Source organism: Vigna unguiculata, chromosome 3 (genome assembly GCF_004118075.2).
Source record: "Vigna unguiculata cultivar IT97K-499-35 chromosome 3, ASM411807v1, whole genome shotgun sequence".
Classification (NCBI taxonomy): Eukaryota; Viridiplantae; Streptophyta; class Magnoliopsida; order Fabales; family Fabaceae; genus Vigna; species Vigna unguiculata.
This window is the reverse complement of record NC_040281.1, coordinates 13,490,905-13,507,619: the sequence shown is the minus strand read 5'-3', so window position 1 is coordinate 13,507,619 and position 16,715 is coordinate 13,490,905. Positions and strand designations below refer to the sequence as shown.

The 16,715-nt window shown below is 34.1% G+C and overlaps 1 protein-coding gene across 5 annotated transcripts; it reads left to right on the top strand.

Moving 5' to 3' along the window:
* The first annotated feature begins 381 nt into the window (after window positions 1-381).
* Window positions 382-15,539, top strand: LOC114177995 (probable helicase MAGATAMA 3). 5 transcript variants are annotated; one of them, XM_028063649.1, is made up of 21 exons: window positions 382-677; window positions 785-965; window positions 1,064-1,220; window positions 1,753-1,886; window positions 1,981-2,190; window positions 2,381-2,572; window positions 3,387-3,422; window positions 4,739-4,824; window positions 5,051-5,098; window positions 6,230-6,341; window positions 6,413-6,518; window positions 6,797-6,894; window positions 9,525-9,632; window positions 9,712-9,804; window positions 11,933-11,986; window positions 12,372-12,430; window positions 12,529-12,613; window positions 13,833-14,201; window positions 14,506-14,628; window positions 14,722-14,808; window positions 15,043-15,539. In XM_028063649.1, the coding sequence occupies exons 2-21, from the start codon at window positions 864-866 to the stop codon at window positions 15,253-15,255; spliced, it is 2,472 nt and encodes an 823-aa protein (XP_027919450.1). In that variant the 5' UTR covers window positions 382-677; window positions 785-863; the 3' UTR covers window positions 15,256-15,539. The 5 variants fall into 5 exon arrangements, with proteins under 5 accessions (XP_027919450.1, XP_027919451.1, XP_027919448.1 ...); XM_028063650.1 differs by having other exon boundaries at window positions 780-965; window positions 5,054-5,098; XM_028063647.1 differs by having other exon boundaries at window positions 780-965.
* Window positions 15,540-16,715: the final 1,176 nt, after the last annotated feature.

Here is a 16,715-nt window from a genome sequence, read left to right as displayed (position 1 = left end):
AATGAATGAATAAAAGATGAGAATATAATTATTTGAATAAAAAAGTAAAAAAACATATTTTATAAAAAATATTTAAAAGCAATTATTAATTTTTTAAAATTTAATAAATAAATATATTATAAAAATAAAATAAAATAATAATTACAGATAAAAAATATTATATATATAGATAATATTTAATTACAGATTACAGATAATTATTCGGACTGACCCCAACGGTTAGCCCATCAACTTGTTAGGAAAGAAACGAATTGGATCAGGATCTTTAACCCATGGTCTCTTTTAATCTGGCCAGCCTTGCCGTCAACCCGTTGGGTTGTAGCACGGGTTGACCGCACCCGTAACCCGTTAGTGTAAAAAAAATTGGGTTGGCTGGACCGTGAGTGTTGGCAGCTTCCTTTCCTTTCTTTCCCTAACTCGTTTTTCAGAAACCAACCACACACACAGGCAGAGAGGCAAACGCACTACACGGCGACGTGACCAACGGAGGAAGACGGAGACGGCGGCGAGGTGACCCACGGAACACCAACAACGATCAACCCTACTCTCCCACTTCTCCCGCCCCTTCTCTCCCACTTCGCATCTCCGTCAACTGAACAGCGACGGCGTGACCCACGGAGGAAGACGAAGACGGCGACAGCGACGTCGTGACCCCTATTGCCGGCAACATTAACAAGGTTGTATTTGTTTGTGTAAAAGAGTGCTTCTGTAAAACGTGGACAGTTGCAGTGACAGTTTTCTTTGCTATCTAAAACTGACAGAGGTATATGATATATTAGTATAGAAAACGTGGACACACTAGGGGGAGCCGGTAGTTCCACTAGAGTTGGAGGTTTGCTTCCCTTTTCCCTCCATCGGTTGTTATGGCAGTGGAGAAGGAACAGCTTCAGGAAGAATCCGTAATCCGCCGCTTCTACCAGATTATTCTTAGTTGGGACTACTTTGCTCTTCTTAAGGAATCCAAGGCAATTCACTTCATTCCTTACTATTTTTTCTTTTGTTTCTGTGTTTTTTTCTTTTTAATTTTGCATTCCTAATGTCTTTTGGAATATGGTGTTTTCAGAAGCAGAAGAACAACGAGAAGAAAGGGATTGCGAAGTCGACACTCGTGAAGGTGAAGAACCGGTACAAAGACGTTGATGACTATATTGAAACTTACGAACCGCTCATCTTTGAAGAAGCCAAATCCCAGATCATTAAGCAGAAAGAGGAGGAAGAGGGTATCTTTAATTTCAATTATTTTTTCGTTTTTTGAGAAGATTATTATTCTTGCAGTAGCAATGTAGCGCAGTTGTTAATAGCGTTTGTCTAAGGTCTTTAGCCCTTTCTATACTATTCTTGTTAGTTGGGTGGTAGTGACTTTGTAGCATTAGTCAGAGGACTGTTAAAGCCTTGTCTAAGTTGCGGTTCTCCCTTTCTCGCTTCAATTTAAATAATAATGGGTTTGCTTTTCATGTTTTAAAGTTAGAAGCGTCAACCAACGTAGTGTGGTATGGTTGACAAATGAATCTACTTCTGAAGCACATAATCAAAGGTCCGATCCTAGGTCTGTGTTAATGGGAGAGTATCTATTAAGAGAGACTTGCCCTTTTAATAGACTTTTGGATTAGTCTTTTTAGCTGTCGGTTACGAGAGACTTAATAAATCTTTGGATTAGTCTCTAGCACTTTTCTGGGATACCCTAGGGACCAAAATAGAAGTTTGAAGGGTCTCTTTTCTTAAGATTTTTTTTTTTTGTTTGCCTGACCACAGTGACTGATTGGAAATTGGGGGTGGTAAAAAGTTGGAGTGAGGCAGATGACTTTCATTTTATAGAATTTCCGTGTGAAATTAATGAGGGAGAATCAATATCACAGAATGATCTTTTGCTGCTTTCGAAAGATAAGGTACTACCAGTGATAACAAGTTATGTGTTTTGGGCTTTGAATTGTTTGCCTATTCGAATTTGAATTGATTGCTTGTCTGTATTTGTCGTTGCAGTTTGTGGATGACAAAAGATTACCAACTGCTTATGCATTTGCTTTGGTGGAACATGTCCGGAAATTTTTTGATACCCGACTTGTTCGAGTTAGACTCTATCTTGCTGGGGAGTTCTTAAAATATAATACAGATGATGTCAAATCTTGCTCTAGGCTGTTTAACATGCGATCTCATGTATGCGAGACAGAAAGACAGTTATATTTTATGAAGGTAACTTGTTCTATCATGTACTTCTAGTGATATCAACATTGTGTGTGTTTCGTGTGGAGGCTTCCTTCCTTGATTAATTGTATTATTAATTTATAAAAGAAACCTAAAGGTTTTCAGATTTTTTTTTCTTAACAGAAGACATTTTCTTTTAAATTAGTTTTGCCTTTGATCCAATGTGAAAATCATGCAGCTATGCAGCTTATCTACTATTGCTCGTGAATATTTGGCTATTCGAACATTAGGCTGTCTCCCATACAAGGATTTAATATTAAGTGCAGCTGGAGAAGATATTGGCCCAGAAGTCGAGGGATGGAAAATCCCAACACCGTTGAAGGAATATGTTGAAAATACTTTTAATGAGTTCCAACGTGAGGCCATTACAGTAAGTTTTTTTATTTTAGAAGTTCAATAAAGTAAATAAAGCTAAAACTTGTTCATCAACTCAGGTTTTTTTTTGTCTTTCTTCTTCTTTTAACCAATCCAATGGTTTTTTCATTTTTTTATGTTACTGATATATATTTTGGAAAGAATAAATGTTGGATTATGACAAGAGGGGGCATATTTTCAAGTTTGGATTTGAAAATGCTCCTTGTTTTCCATGTTTCTTTTCTTCTGTACTTGTTAAAGGCTTGGCTTTTTCCAATTTCAATCTCATCTTAATTTCTTTTGGTTTTGATATAGGAGTCAGAAAAGAAATGTAGGAGCAAATGACATCCAAAATAAACTACCTAACATCTAATTTCAAATGAACCGTAAAACAATAAACTTAAATCACACCTTTATCTTCCCATCTTTATAAATTCTTTATCATTTTCATTTGTTTTATGAAATTCTTAGCACTCTTTTGGAAGATAACGTGTTTTTGTTGATGAACCCTTTTGAACGATCTTTTAAAAATTTAAAAGCTATGTTACGTTTATAATGTCTGAACAAATTCTTCTTTCTCAAAGTTAGTTTTTGTAAGTCGAAGCATAATAGTTTAGCTAGGTCCCTTTAGTTTAAAGCATATTCAAGCATGCACAATTGTTAGAAAAATCTACACTGCAACATATGTCATCATAATAAGTTAAAAAGTCAAACAACGAAGATTAGAAAAACTGACCATAGAATCTTGATAAGAAAGTGAAGATTGTTAGTAGTTTTCATTCCTTAATAAGATGTAAAGCTCTTGTAACCTTTATTTATTTCTGTTCCAGGCTGGTCTATCATCAAAAGCCTTTGTCCTGATACAGGTAGGTCTCTTTTTGGCTTTTTTCTGTTCTAAAATTCTTTTATTGTTTTTTTCATATTTCCCTTTTCTTTTATCAGTTATGCTGAATTATTTTTATGAGAAGACTTGTTTGTTAAAGTTGGGAATTAGGGTAATTTATTTCGAAGAACTGCTAATTTGAAACTTTTTTCATAGCCAGTTTGCCTTTGATTTAGTTGTGTTTTCTTTCTGACCTCCAAAAGGCCTGAGCATATTTTTCTTTTAACTTTATGTAACAAAAAGAATAACCAATTAGACTACTTGAATTGGTTTTGTTAGAGTGAATAATTAGTTATATTTGGTATGATTCTCTGTTACAGCTGTTAGCTTCTACAGCTGTCAGCTATACTAACTATAGATTTGTTGCAAGCAGTTGCATATAAATAATCTTGTAAACTTCTTATTTCAGAAGTATGAAAACAATAAACAGCTCAGTTTGTTTGTATCATTAAATTTCTTCAGCATGGTATCTAGAGCTAATTTTTTACCTTTCGTCTCCTCCGAATTTAGGGTTCCTCGGCATGACCTCTTTGCAATTTCCTTCTCTCTAATCTCTCCTCACAGCTATCATGAGTTTATTTGTGACTTTTTTCATCTCACAAATTTCTCTTCATGACATCTTCATCTGTTTTGTATGGCTTGCATTGCAATCCTTCTAAACCTCTACTGTTGAAAAGTTTGATGACTCAAATTATCTTCATTGCGGCAACATGTTGAACCGGTGATAAAATCGCATGAGCTATGATGATTTGTTGTGAACTCTGTGGTTCTATGTCGCTATCTCATTGAAGATGATTTTACACTTGATCATGTTAATCCAAAGTATGAAGTGTGAGAAGTTCAGGACCAAATGCTACTTGTTTTGGCTTTAATCTACTCTTTCTAAGTCAATTTGTCTCACCTCCTTGGGTCCACTCACTCCTATAAGGTTTGAGAAAAGGTTCATGTATGTTTTAGTCTTCAAACCTCAGATGCACGAACACAGTAAGGTCATATATCGAGTATTGAAATATAATGTTTTATTAATATTTCCTTTGAGTACCCAGCTTTAGGGTTAGGGTTTTAGGCAAGTGTCTTGCCTCTTTTTGCATTATATATATATATATATATATATATATATATATATTTACATCATTAGGAAGCACAACAGTGAAAGAATATACACTGTTTTTCTATCAATCTTATTTGTTCAACTATCCTCTTGCAAAATGCCTGTGAGACATCTGGGTTTTTATCAATACAAGGTAGCTTTTTTTATTATAAAAAATTTTTTAATCGAGCCTAACCAACTCCTTTCAGGGGCCCCCAGGGACTGGGAAGACTCAGACCATACTTGGGATTCTAAGTACTATTTTGCATGCAACTCCTACAAGAGTGCATTCTAAGTAAGCACAATATTTAGTATATGTCTGCAGTCTTCTATTTCTAAAAATTCAGTTTTTTGTTTCAATTGTTGTCTTCAGCAAAGCATTGTGTTAAGAGGTGTGCCTGGTAGAAGTGAGATTTTGAAGCAAATTTTGCTTCCACCAAGCAATTTATGGTCATGTTTATGCTTAATCTTTCTTTCTCTTTATTCATACATATGTTTATTGATATTTTTCTTTTTGGAAGCAGGACCTATGAGCTAAGGCAGGGACCACAATTACCTACTGAGGAGAAGTAAGATTTGCTTTGAGAATATTTACACTTTACTTGGTTAAGAAAACTTCTTGCCACGGATGTTGGTTATTTCCCGTGATTCTGGCATGATATTTCTTTTAATTCCCCATATCGACCATCTTTTATAATCCTTACCTGTTATGTTCCATATTAGTCTCTTCTTGCTTTGTGTTATGCATGCTTGCTCTCTTGCCATGCCTACCTTCAAGTAGTTCATAAACAAATGTTGTGAATCAAGTAGAAGTGCAACAATAAGGATAAACTTTGATTTTTGTATTATATCATAAAGAAAATAGCTGTAATTCAAGTTAAGTGCACTTTTCCTTGGTTTCTCTTCACTTTAGTTTGGTTTAACTTTACATCAACATCGTAAGAAGCTGGGAAAATTGTTTAAAGGTTCTGACGGTTTTTGGGCTTTGGCTAATAGAAGTAAGAGATCTAGATGATTACTTATTTGACATTTGTGTTGTTGAAGTATGATAAGGGAGAGAGAACCTACTGGCTTAACTGTACTTTATAATTCTCCAAGGTCCAAGTAAAGTATTTTGATTAGAATATTCTTGAGGATGTTTTCAAGAAGTTATTTTAATTAAAGTACAATTCTAGATGATTGGAGTATTAGTCACATAAGTCAGTTTATTTAGCTGAGATTATGTATGCAGGTCAATAGCAGAGTACCCTTCCAAACTGATAAAGTTGATTTTAACCTCTATAGTATCTCTTGCATGTTGGCTCCCTCTTTCACCCTTTTTTTTTGCCGAATTCAGAATAATTTGGTTTGGTTAGATGATATTGAACAAGAGCCTTGTAATATTTAGTTTCAAAGTACATATCTTGCAAAATTACCTTGGGATGGTGACCACTTCTGTCCCAAGATCAATTAAAATAAACCGAAGATGGTTTTTATACTAGCATTATTAGTGTTGAAATGTAATGTTATTTTATTATTTTTTTATATCTACATACCAAGCTTGTGTTGCCTCTTTTTGTAACCTTTGTATATATACACCAATCACAGTTTAGGTTGAATACACTGATGTCCATCTTATTTATTCAAGTGTTAGCAGAATGCACTTTTCATATTCCATCATGATAGAAAATTTTATTTTCTTTTCCCTTTTCCTATGGCAGACGAAGACATTGGGGACTAGCGTCTCCATGGCTTAGTAGTGTTAATCCAAGGGATAGTCTGATGCCAAAAGATGGTGATGATGGCTTTTACCCAACTACTGGAAATGAACTAGTAAGTACTCCTTTCATTGGTTAAAATTGTTGATCTTGCAAAATAACATCTCTAATGATGGGTTTTATCAGAAACCTGAAGCTGTAACTTCAAGTCGTAAGTACCGTGTAAGAGTGTTAGTTTGCGCCCCATCAAACTCTGCCCTTGATGAGATTGTGTTGAGGGTTCTCAGTGGAGGTATTAAGTTTCTTCAATGCATTTGTTCGGGAAAAAGAGTTTTTCTTTTTGCATTCATTCCCTTGCCATGATTTTGACCCTCTTGGTTTTGTGTTTTTGAGGGGTGGGGGGCGGGGTGTAACTATTTCATATTACAAGCAGACTGAACTCGACCTACCAATTCTTGTTTTTTTTTCTTACATTCCCTGTTTACTTTTTGTCTTTTCGTTTAACAATTTCGTATTCTATTATCATGATTGCATATTTATTTTTGAATTTTTATTCATGGATGTTCTTAGGTGTACATGATGAAAATGACCGTGTTTATTGCCCTAAAATTGTACGGATTGGTCTCAAAGCACATCATTCTATCAAGGCTGTTTCTCTGGATGAACTTGTACGTGGAATATTAGACCAAATGTGTTTCAATTAGCTATGCTGCCACCATCATTATATAATCTTTCATATCACTACTGTAAACTTTTGTTATAATGCCATGATTATGCCTCGGCAGATCTGGAGGGGAGCTTAGCTATTAATTTAACAGTTTTATTAACATCAACGTTTGGGACCGACTGATTTGTGCATCTAAAAGTGGTATTTTTCTTGATAAAGAAAACATTTGTAGATCAAAAGTATAAAACATAATGATTTTTTCTTTTTCAATAAAAACTTACCACCACTTTTAGATGTTAATATTCAACCCTAAGGGTGATGCTGACATTCTCCTGAAATGAATGAACAGTCTTGATATAATGAGTGACATGAAGTTAGATGAAAAGGCTCCAAAATTTGTTCCTAACAAAACATTGATTCTTTAGAGTTAATAATGCTGGTGGATGTGTTACTGGAACCTGTGAAGGAGGTTATACTTCATTTCATTTTAGATTACTTAAGCTTCTAACCATCCTTCCTATTAAACTATAGGAAAGATTGAGATTGAATTCAAACTGTGTGTTTCTAAGACAACACAAATATTATATTTATATTGAGAAAAAGAATCATTACAATAAATAGAAGAGATTTTACATCCTCTAATAATAAAGATATGATATGGGAATAAGTAAAAATGTTTCCAACAATATGTATATATAATCTATATATGCTTGATTATTTAGGATTTGTTCCTTATTTCTATAATGATAACATTCCCTCTCAAGTTGGAGCATACAATCATAGATGATTAGCTTTTTGCAAATATACTTGGTCCTCTTAGCAACTTGGTAAATATGTCAACTAATTGTTCACTAAAATTGACAAACCTAGCGGTGATGTCTTCAGACTCTAATTCTTCTCTTATGAAAAGACAATCCGCCTCAATATGGTTTGGTCCTCTCATGAAAGATTGAATTATAGGTAATGTGCCTTGCTACCTAGTTGACGCATATAAGGTGCATTTCAGAACTTTCTTCTAATATAAGCTCTTTGACTATTGTCATTGCCATGTATTATGCTTCTCCAGATCTTATCACAACATTTTGTTTCTCATTTTTCAACATGTTAAATTATTTCAGTAAGGACACAATACCCTGAAGTGTCGCTTGGTGACCCTGCCTAGTTGGTGCTAGGATACCTAACAATTTGAGTATTTCACTTATCTTAAAAAATGAGGCTTTGCTGTGAGGATTCTTAATATACTTTAGGATCCGTATGATGACATCTCAATGGTCTTGACAAGGAGAGTTTAAAAATTGACTTACTACGCTCATTGTAAAAGCAAACCTAGACGAGTCACAGGGAGGTACTTTAGCATACCAAACCTAGGATCAGAATATGGTTATCCTTAGTTGGGTACAAGTTGATACCTTAATCCATTGTTATGTCCGCAGGCATAGCATTTCTTCTAGAATGTCAAAGCAAATTTTCTGAGATATGACCAAAACCATCCTTGGATTGTGCAACTTCTATAGCAAGGAAATATCTCAGGTGTCCAGGATATTGTATTGAACTTTTGAGCAAGATAGTGTTTTAGTTGTATAATACCCTTATTATTACGACATGTGATGTTAGTATTGTCCACGTGTACAATGAAATAAATACATCCTTGGAGAGAATGAAGATAAAATAGAGAATGATTAGCACCACTTCATATCATTCCAAATTGTTGGATGACAGTTTGGAAACACCCAAACCATGCACATAGTGATTGCTTGAGATCATATAGGGACCTGCGTAAACACATAATATTAGATGACTTTTCCTAAGCAACAAATCCAAGAGCATGCTCCATGTAGACTTCATGAAGATCACCATGTTGTATTTTTTATGTCAAGTTGAAACAGAGTCCAAAGTGAATAGCTGCAATGGAAAAGAGAAGTCTAATAGAACCTCCTCTTCTTTGTCCATATTCTGGATCCTTGTTTGCATAATGTCATTTATGATCTGATGGCCTAGATCCCTGAAAAGCAGGTAGTTTGTCTTTGTCCACAAAAGGATCGATAGTATGCTAAATTTAATATTGACAAACCTGCATTATTTTGCATGCTTTTGATCAATAGGTATCCTTGCAATGTATCTTAACTCAATATTGAGAACTATGTGTAAGCTGTATTGGCACTTGAAGATGTTGAAGCTTCATCACTCTTCACGGAACTGAAACTTTACCAACATTTGTGGGCAAGGATCTCTGATCAATGAAATAATTTACCTTCATGTCCAGGCTTCATATATCTTATAATTGGGTCATCTAGTCATACAATGTTATTACTGAAAACACATTTGTATGTAGATTTCAAGCCCAAAACATGTGCATCTGTCATGGCTTTATTTATGATGTGTACCAATCATCGATGATATGGTGATCATTTTATACACCTTTTTTGGAATAATGTTCTTAAAGAAAATAAATTTTGAGCATAATAGATATTCTTGTATTTGGTTCATACCTACCAATTTCACAGTATTCTAACTACTGAATTGGTAGTCTAAGCATTACTTACAAGATTGCTGTTTGTATTGCAATCTGTATTATTAATATACTTAAAGTGTGATTGGGTTGAATTTAAAGGTTGAAACTTTCATATGCAGATGAAACAAAAACGCTCTGGTGCCAATAAATCATCCACCAATAAGCAGAGTACTGCAGGAAGTAATGATGACAGTATCCGAGCTGCAATTTTAGACGAGGCCACTATTGTATGTATACCCACACTTTATGTTGAATGCACAAGCAAAAGCAATCTGATTTTCATAGTATTTTCTGTGTGCTTTGCAGGTGTTCTCAACTCTCAGCTTTAGTGGTTCCCATGTTTTCAGTAAACTAAATCGTGGATTTGATGTTGTGATTATAGATGAAGCAGCACAGGCTGTAAGTGTCAAATCTTCTTAGTTGTTGAGTCACTTTTAATATTGCTTATAATATAAACTAACTTTACAAAGTTTGATCTTAAGAAGTTGCCGAGGTGCCTCAAAATATTCCAGCAACTAATTTTTATTTATTTTTTAATTGCAGTAGCAGATGGAATAAATTTCATGACCAATAATCCCTGAAACTTAAGCTATCATGTGAAGACATAAAAATTATTTTATATTTTAAATCTTTGTATCTCTTACTTGCCCACACTGGACTCCTTTGGGCTTGAACTGTGAATAATGCACAGACCCAGCTGTATTGTGCTAGAATATAACTTTTCATTAGAAAATAATAGGGAGGAAAGGATTGAAATCTAGACCATATGATCATAGAGATTGATAATATCCCATGAACCAACTATCAGGAAAGCTTAAGCTGAGGTAAAAGATAGAAACACTTTTAGATTATAATGAGTTTTCAAATATTTTGGGGCTGGAATACAATTTTTAGCCTCTTGGAGTAAATAAGCAACTGAGGACTAAGTCTAAAGTCTGAAGTATATCTGAAATCCCTAAAAGTTGTGGTCACTTGAGAGGGCCTCTTTTTCTTTAGTGAAGTTTTTTAATGGGACAGTGTTCCGAAGAATTTTCCTTGTTCTGGGGATTCCACTTGTATCATTACTCAGATCCTCCGGCAAGCTAAAACATGCTTGTTTTCTGCATTGGAATATGGAAAGTGTTTAACATCAAATTCATTAAATTTGAAGTAGAAAGTGAAATTGAATCAGTTCTTCATCTACAGTTTAGTATCATAACAATCTTCCTGGTTGTTTGGAACTTGTGGGTTTTGGTATCATTTAACAGTCAATCACTCATTTTGGTGTAACGCTTAGCTTTTCTATTTTTATAAAAGAGTAAAATTAAAATTTATTTGAAGTATAAGGGATCCACCTTATCACGAAAGGAAATTGCAAAAAAAAAATGGTATCTGATGAAGTTATCTAATAATTATAAATGGGGTGGAGATTAAAGGTAGAATTAATACAATTACAAACCACAGTAGGTAAGCCAGTGGAAGATTAAGATGGGACTAGAATAGTTGAAGACACTAGAGCAGGGGATTAATCACTATATAACATGAGAAAATTCTGGAGGCATCTGATAAGGACACTGATAAGAAATGAGTGGCAAAGGACGGCTGCTGTGGTTGGAAATAGGTTGTTGATTTTTGAGAATTCAAAAGTTGCGGATGAAAGATAGGATTGCTTAGATATGGCAGTGGTAACATTTTGAATTTGGTTTCTGTTGGGTAGTGAAGAAAGACATTTCCTTGAAAAATGCGACATTAAAGGAACGAAAGAATCAATTTGTAGTAGAGCAATGGGAACTTGGGTGTTATGGGCGCCTAAATCCCACATCAGGCTGCAATATGGGATGCATGGTGAAGTATTCAAGTGTTTGCTTTTGCCCCTTTGATGTCTGACTTTTGAGAATGAGTTCCTCAAGTTCTTAGGTCCTTGTCAATTGGCATCAGATCAGACCTAGTTGTTGGTGTCTCAAAAAGGGTTACCTACACAAAATTCTGACGATTAGAGGTCCTGACCAATATAGGAGTTTAGTGAAGTGTCATACAGAAAGTCACCAAGATGTCAACTCTGAGGAATGGCGCTTTGTGGGAACTTGGTAGTATATGGCGCCTAAGTCTCACATTGAGCAGTACAACTTGGTGGAGTATTTAACTGTTTGGTTCTTTTGAAAGTAGGTTTCCCAACTACTTGGATACTTGTCATGGAGTAACTGTGGTCTACCAAGTCAAGAACACCCAAGAAGAGAATTCGATGGGCAAGATAAATTTATCTTTACTTGATAAGTATCATACACGAAATATGTAGAACCAAATACACAAGGAGGAACTTCGTAACAAGATTCTTTAGGAACAGTATTTATTTACTAAACTAGACTAATAACTGTAATCTTATTTCCTAAATTGCAATGAAAATGGGCAATCTTTGAAAGTTGAAAAGGTTTATTATTATGTAGTTTCCTGCTCTATAACTTATTTTTGTAATGAGCAGATTAAAGATTGTCAATAACATCTAACGGAAGAACGATGTTACTTATTTTATTTCAACTCTTTATGACAGGTGGAGCCTGCAACTCTTGTTCCGTTAGCCAATCAATGCAAAAAAGTTTTTCTGGTACTTTACATCGCTTATCCTTGCATTACAGGATTCTACATTATTTTACTTTTTACTTATCATAATATATATGTGAACAATATTCTATATCATGTATAAAATACAAATTTTGAGGAAAAAATGCATTTTGACAGCTTGTGCAAAGAAAGAAAATCCATTATTCATATTAGCTCTTAATCAAAACAATGTGAAATGGTATACAGCAGCAATGTGATGGATAATTCATGTCTATTAATTACTAATGGTTAGACAAAGGCTTGGTCAGTGGAAATATATTTGTACAATTGTTGAACCCTTTTAAAAGCTTGTTGGGTTACAGACTTTTTAAATAATTTTGACGATGTTGTCCTTATTGAGGCTACATTTTGTTGCAACATTTTTGAAGGTTGGTGATCCAGCTCAACTTCCAGCAACTGTAATTTCGGACATTGCTAAGAATCACGGGTAAACAATTAGTTTTGTGGTGGTTATGATTTTAATACATTAAACCATTCTTTTTTCTAACACATGAGTTTTTGGCTTTATTGTTTCATGAATTTAAGATATGGAACAAGCTTATTTGAAAGATTGATGGAGGCTGGTTATCCAGTTAAAATGTTGAAGACCCAATATCGGATGCATCCTGAGGTTGGTGCATTCTGTTAACTTGTTCTATATTAACTAGGAATTTGGCTAAATATTGCTCGGAAGGTGTGGGCAATCTTTCCCCCTTGAATTAGGTTTTGGAGTTGACTTAGGCCATAATTTATTTCTAATACATATGTTAAGCAGAATCTTGCAGAATTAATTTCTCTGACATGTCGTCTTCGTGTGGCCAAATAAGTATCAATTGGTTGAGACTTAAGAGTTGCCTTATTAGCTGCTGGGGAAATACCGGGGCCATGTTGTCACTGTTGCTTAAGTGGTATTATAGTGGTGGAGTTTTTAGCAAAATTTTAGTGCATTAGAATTATGCTTTTGAAGGAATGACTTTTAATGATGCCTAATCAAGAAACTGAGCTAGGCAATATTTTAAATTGAAGAATATAAAGCAGAAACCGTACAGAAAATGTTTTAAATTGAAGAATTACAAATGGAATATCTAGAGAATATTCCAGGCTACACTTCTACACTTCCTAAACTATTTTTCGTAGCATTTGATCTTGATGTGATATTCCATGTTTACTAATAGGCCCACAACGATGGTATATATGGAAAAAGAGGGGGGTCAAGGGAATAGAAGAAGGGACAAATGTGCCTCGTAAATTAGACCTGCTTGTGTACTAGTGTAAAAGGAATCAAGTGGCACCAGCTGAAAGAGAAAAGTAGGGCAGCTGGCAGAAAGAGAGTGGAGATGCAGCAATTGTGCTGGAGGGAGAAGGGAATCTGAGAGAAGTTCTTCCCCAGGATAGGGAGGGAGGGGGTTTGGGTTTGTTTTCCTAAATTACCATTCTGCAAGGGAATTCTGATCCATTCATAGTTTTATTTCTCTTAAAAGTCCACATTTTAACAGACAATTCTCCTCTATTTTTTGCTATATTTCAATATAAATACTACTCTGGTCCGATTCAAATTCTGTTGTGTAACACACTTCTAAAATCCTGAAGTTTTTTCCCTAGGATTTGATTGCATCACATAACAGAGAATATAACCTGTCTTAATCAGTTTTATCGTGTTTCATCAAGGTAAAATATAAGGATTATGTTAATCTCATTAGTATTTGGTCCTTGAGTACCTCCAATGCTTTTCTTTTTTATTACTTTTCTCTGGAGAAAATTCAGCATTATATTCTTTTTTATTACTTTGATCTTTTTGAAATTTCCTATGAATTTTTCTGAATGGGTTTTATCATGTTATGACCGAACAGATAAGAAGCTTCCCCTCCAGGGAGTTTTATGGAGACTCATTGCAAGATGGGGATGAGGTGAAATCACGGACAATACGGGCATGGCATGATTACCGCTGCTTTGGCCCCTTCTGTTTCTTTGATATACACGAGGGAAAAGAGGCTCGGCCATCTGGAAGTGGTTCATGGATAAACATTGAGGAAGTTGACTTTGTTCTATTCTTGTATCAAAAACTGATTTCACTTTACCCGGCACTCAAATCTGGTAACCAAGTTGCAATTATATCACCCTATAGTCAACAAGTCAAACTCTTCCAAAAACGTTTTGAGGAGATCTTTGGAACGTCAGCTGAGCAAGTAGTGGATATATGTACTGTTGATGGTTGCCAGGTAAACTAGCTTAGTGTTTATCATATGATATCCTTCATGTTCATTTTTGCTTTCATTGTTGATTATTTAACAGTAAATTATGCAAATACTTGAATAAGGTTTTAATTGTTTACCATTTGAAATACAATAAACCTGTCATTTACAAGACTAAGATTACGAGTGCATAGACAGGTGGTTATGAACTGTTGCACTGCACCATAGACGAGCCTTCATTGTGTAATTTCGCTTGATTAAATTATAAATTTAAAGTTTTAAAAAACTTCAGAAATCGGAGAAATAAATCATAATTTACTATCTCTTTCAGGGACGGGAAAAGGACATTGCAATATTTTCATGTGTGAGGGCAAGCAAAGATAAAGGCATAGGTTTTGTGGAAGACATCCGACGAATGAATGTTGGGATCACTAGAGCAAAGTCAGCAGTATTGGTACTATGTTCTTTTTGGTTATTGTGATGAGTTCATGGATTTCATTTGGTCCATACACCTGAATATCCATCCATTTTTATGTTGTTGATATAGGTGGTTGGATCTGCCTCAACATTAAGGAGGAGTGAACAATGGAACAAGCTAGTGGAAAGTGCAGAGAAAAGGGACTGTTTATTCAAAGTATAAACACTGATGAGTCATTTATACGTATCAATACATTGAATTTGATCCATTGAATAAGAATTTTTATTGAGCCTAATTGATCAGAGTTTGCACGCTCCATTAGTACATGTTCCTTTTCTCTATGATGTCTACATAAACATTCGTTTGTTGGTCCACCTGAATCTATACTAATAAATTCCTGATTAGATTATGGAACCAAGAAATTTTTTACTAAACAATTTTCATCTGCAGGTTTCTCAACCGTATTCATCATTCTTCAGTGATGACAGTCTGGCCTCCATGCAAACAAAGTTGGCCGAACCATCTCAGGTGAGTGGACCCACTGATACAGTGGATAATGATGTGCAGCCTAACAATGCTGGAACATTTGATGATCAAGCACAAGCTGAGGACAATGACGATGGCGACGTGGACATGAATGATGCGGGTTTTGATGAGGATTAGGGTTAGTTGAGTTGTAGAGCGTATAGGTGTAATTTATGTCGTTTTCCTGTCATGAGGATAAGGAAAATGATAGTATTCATTTAATGCAGAAAAGGACACTGCATAGTCACCGATTTTCTACCAAGTATATTAACTGCAAGTAAAAATGTACAGTTTTTTAACATATTAGGTTAGTTTTTCGACCTTAGTCGCTTTTTTACCATTGAATGAAATTCTGTATGCTTTATTGCCACATGACAAGTTTGAGGATGAAAGCAATTTGAAAGTTACTTTATTAAGTTGTACTTTTTAAAGAAGCACTGCTACTTAAGGCTTGTTAAAATATTAAAAGTGAGATTGAAGGTAAGAAGCATTCTCAATATATTTTCACAACCTTTAATTTTTGACGTGCCTAATAATAATTTAATAATTAAATTTAAATAACTTTATCTTTTTCTAAAGTTGAGAGGACCGAGTGTCTCGATGGAAGTCAAACATTGGGTTGATGTTCTTACAAGGTAAATGTGAACACATGGTATAACCTGTGAGGTCAGGTTTTATTTGCAATAAAATAATTGTTTTATCTTAAAGATATGGCAAACAAATTATGATGCTATATTTTCACTCTACTATTCTCTCCCTTGTTGTTTGCTGCTTATTTAAAAGCTTTATTAAATGAATAAGAGTATTCATATATTCTTTATGTACTTTTTATGTTCCTAATTTGTGTACCTAGGACATTTATTACAAAAATCTTTGCAAATATAGTCACAATCGATTCTTAATAAAAGGTTTATGTAAGTTTTAGGTCATTTTAAATTTAGATATTTTCAATTGAGTCTTTGTTAAAGTTTTTTTATCTATTTAACACTTAAAATTTATATATTTTAGGTAATGCTTATTTCCTGGGTTAAGAAATATAAGGTTTTTGTAATTAGTATAAAATAATATTATAATTTGTCTAAAATAAAGAATGACTTTTATGACTTTCATGGAAAATATGTTAGATAATAGGAATAGTTTCATTAATTGTCGTAATAAAGACAATATTTTGATCGTTGTAAATGGTGATATAGAAGTTATTAGAACACATGACAAATAGACTCGTCAACAACAGTAACTAAGACAATTTTTTGCATATTATAGGTAATAATGTGGATGTTATCGGGAATAATTTTTTTCCTGTCGAAAAACATGATGAAGAATCCAATCAACGGTGGTGACGAACATGATCCTTTGTTCATTTTAGATGATGATGTGAAAATTATTCAATAATACGTTGATATCGTTATCTAACATATTTTCAATGAAAAAAATAAAATATACTTATCTTTTTATACTAATACAATATTATTTTATATTAATAAGATAAGTTCATATTTCTTAACATGAAAACAAATAAATTAAATGACGGGACAAAATAACAGTCATGTCACTCAATTTGTGAAAAAAAAAATTGAATTATCGAAACTCAATTAAAA

Coding starts and splice junctions, on each gene's coding strand:
- LOC114177995 (XM_028063649.1), top strand. CDS start 864: ATGGCAGTGGAGAAGGAACAGCTTCAGGAAGAATCCGTAATCCGCCGC. Junction 966..1,063: donor CTCTTCTTAAGGAATCCAAG/GCAATTCACTTC, acceptor TGGTGTTTTCAG/AAGCAGAAGAACAACGAGAA. Junction 1,221..1,752: donor GCAGAAAGAGGAGGAAGAGG/GTATCTTTAATT, acceptor GCCTGACCACAG/TGACTGATTGGAAATTGGGG.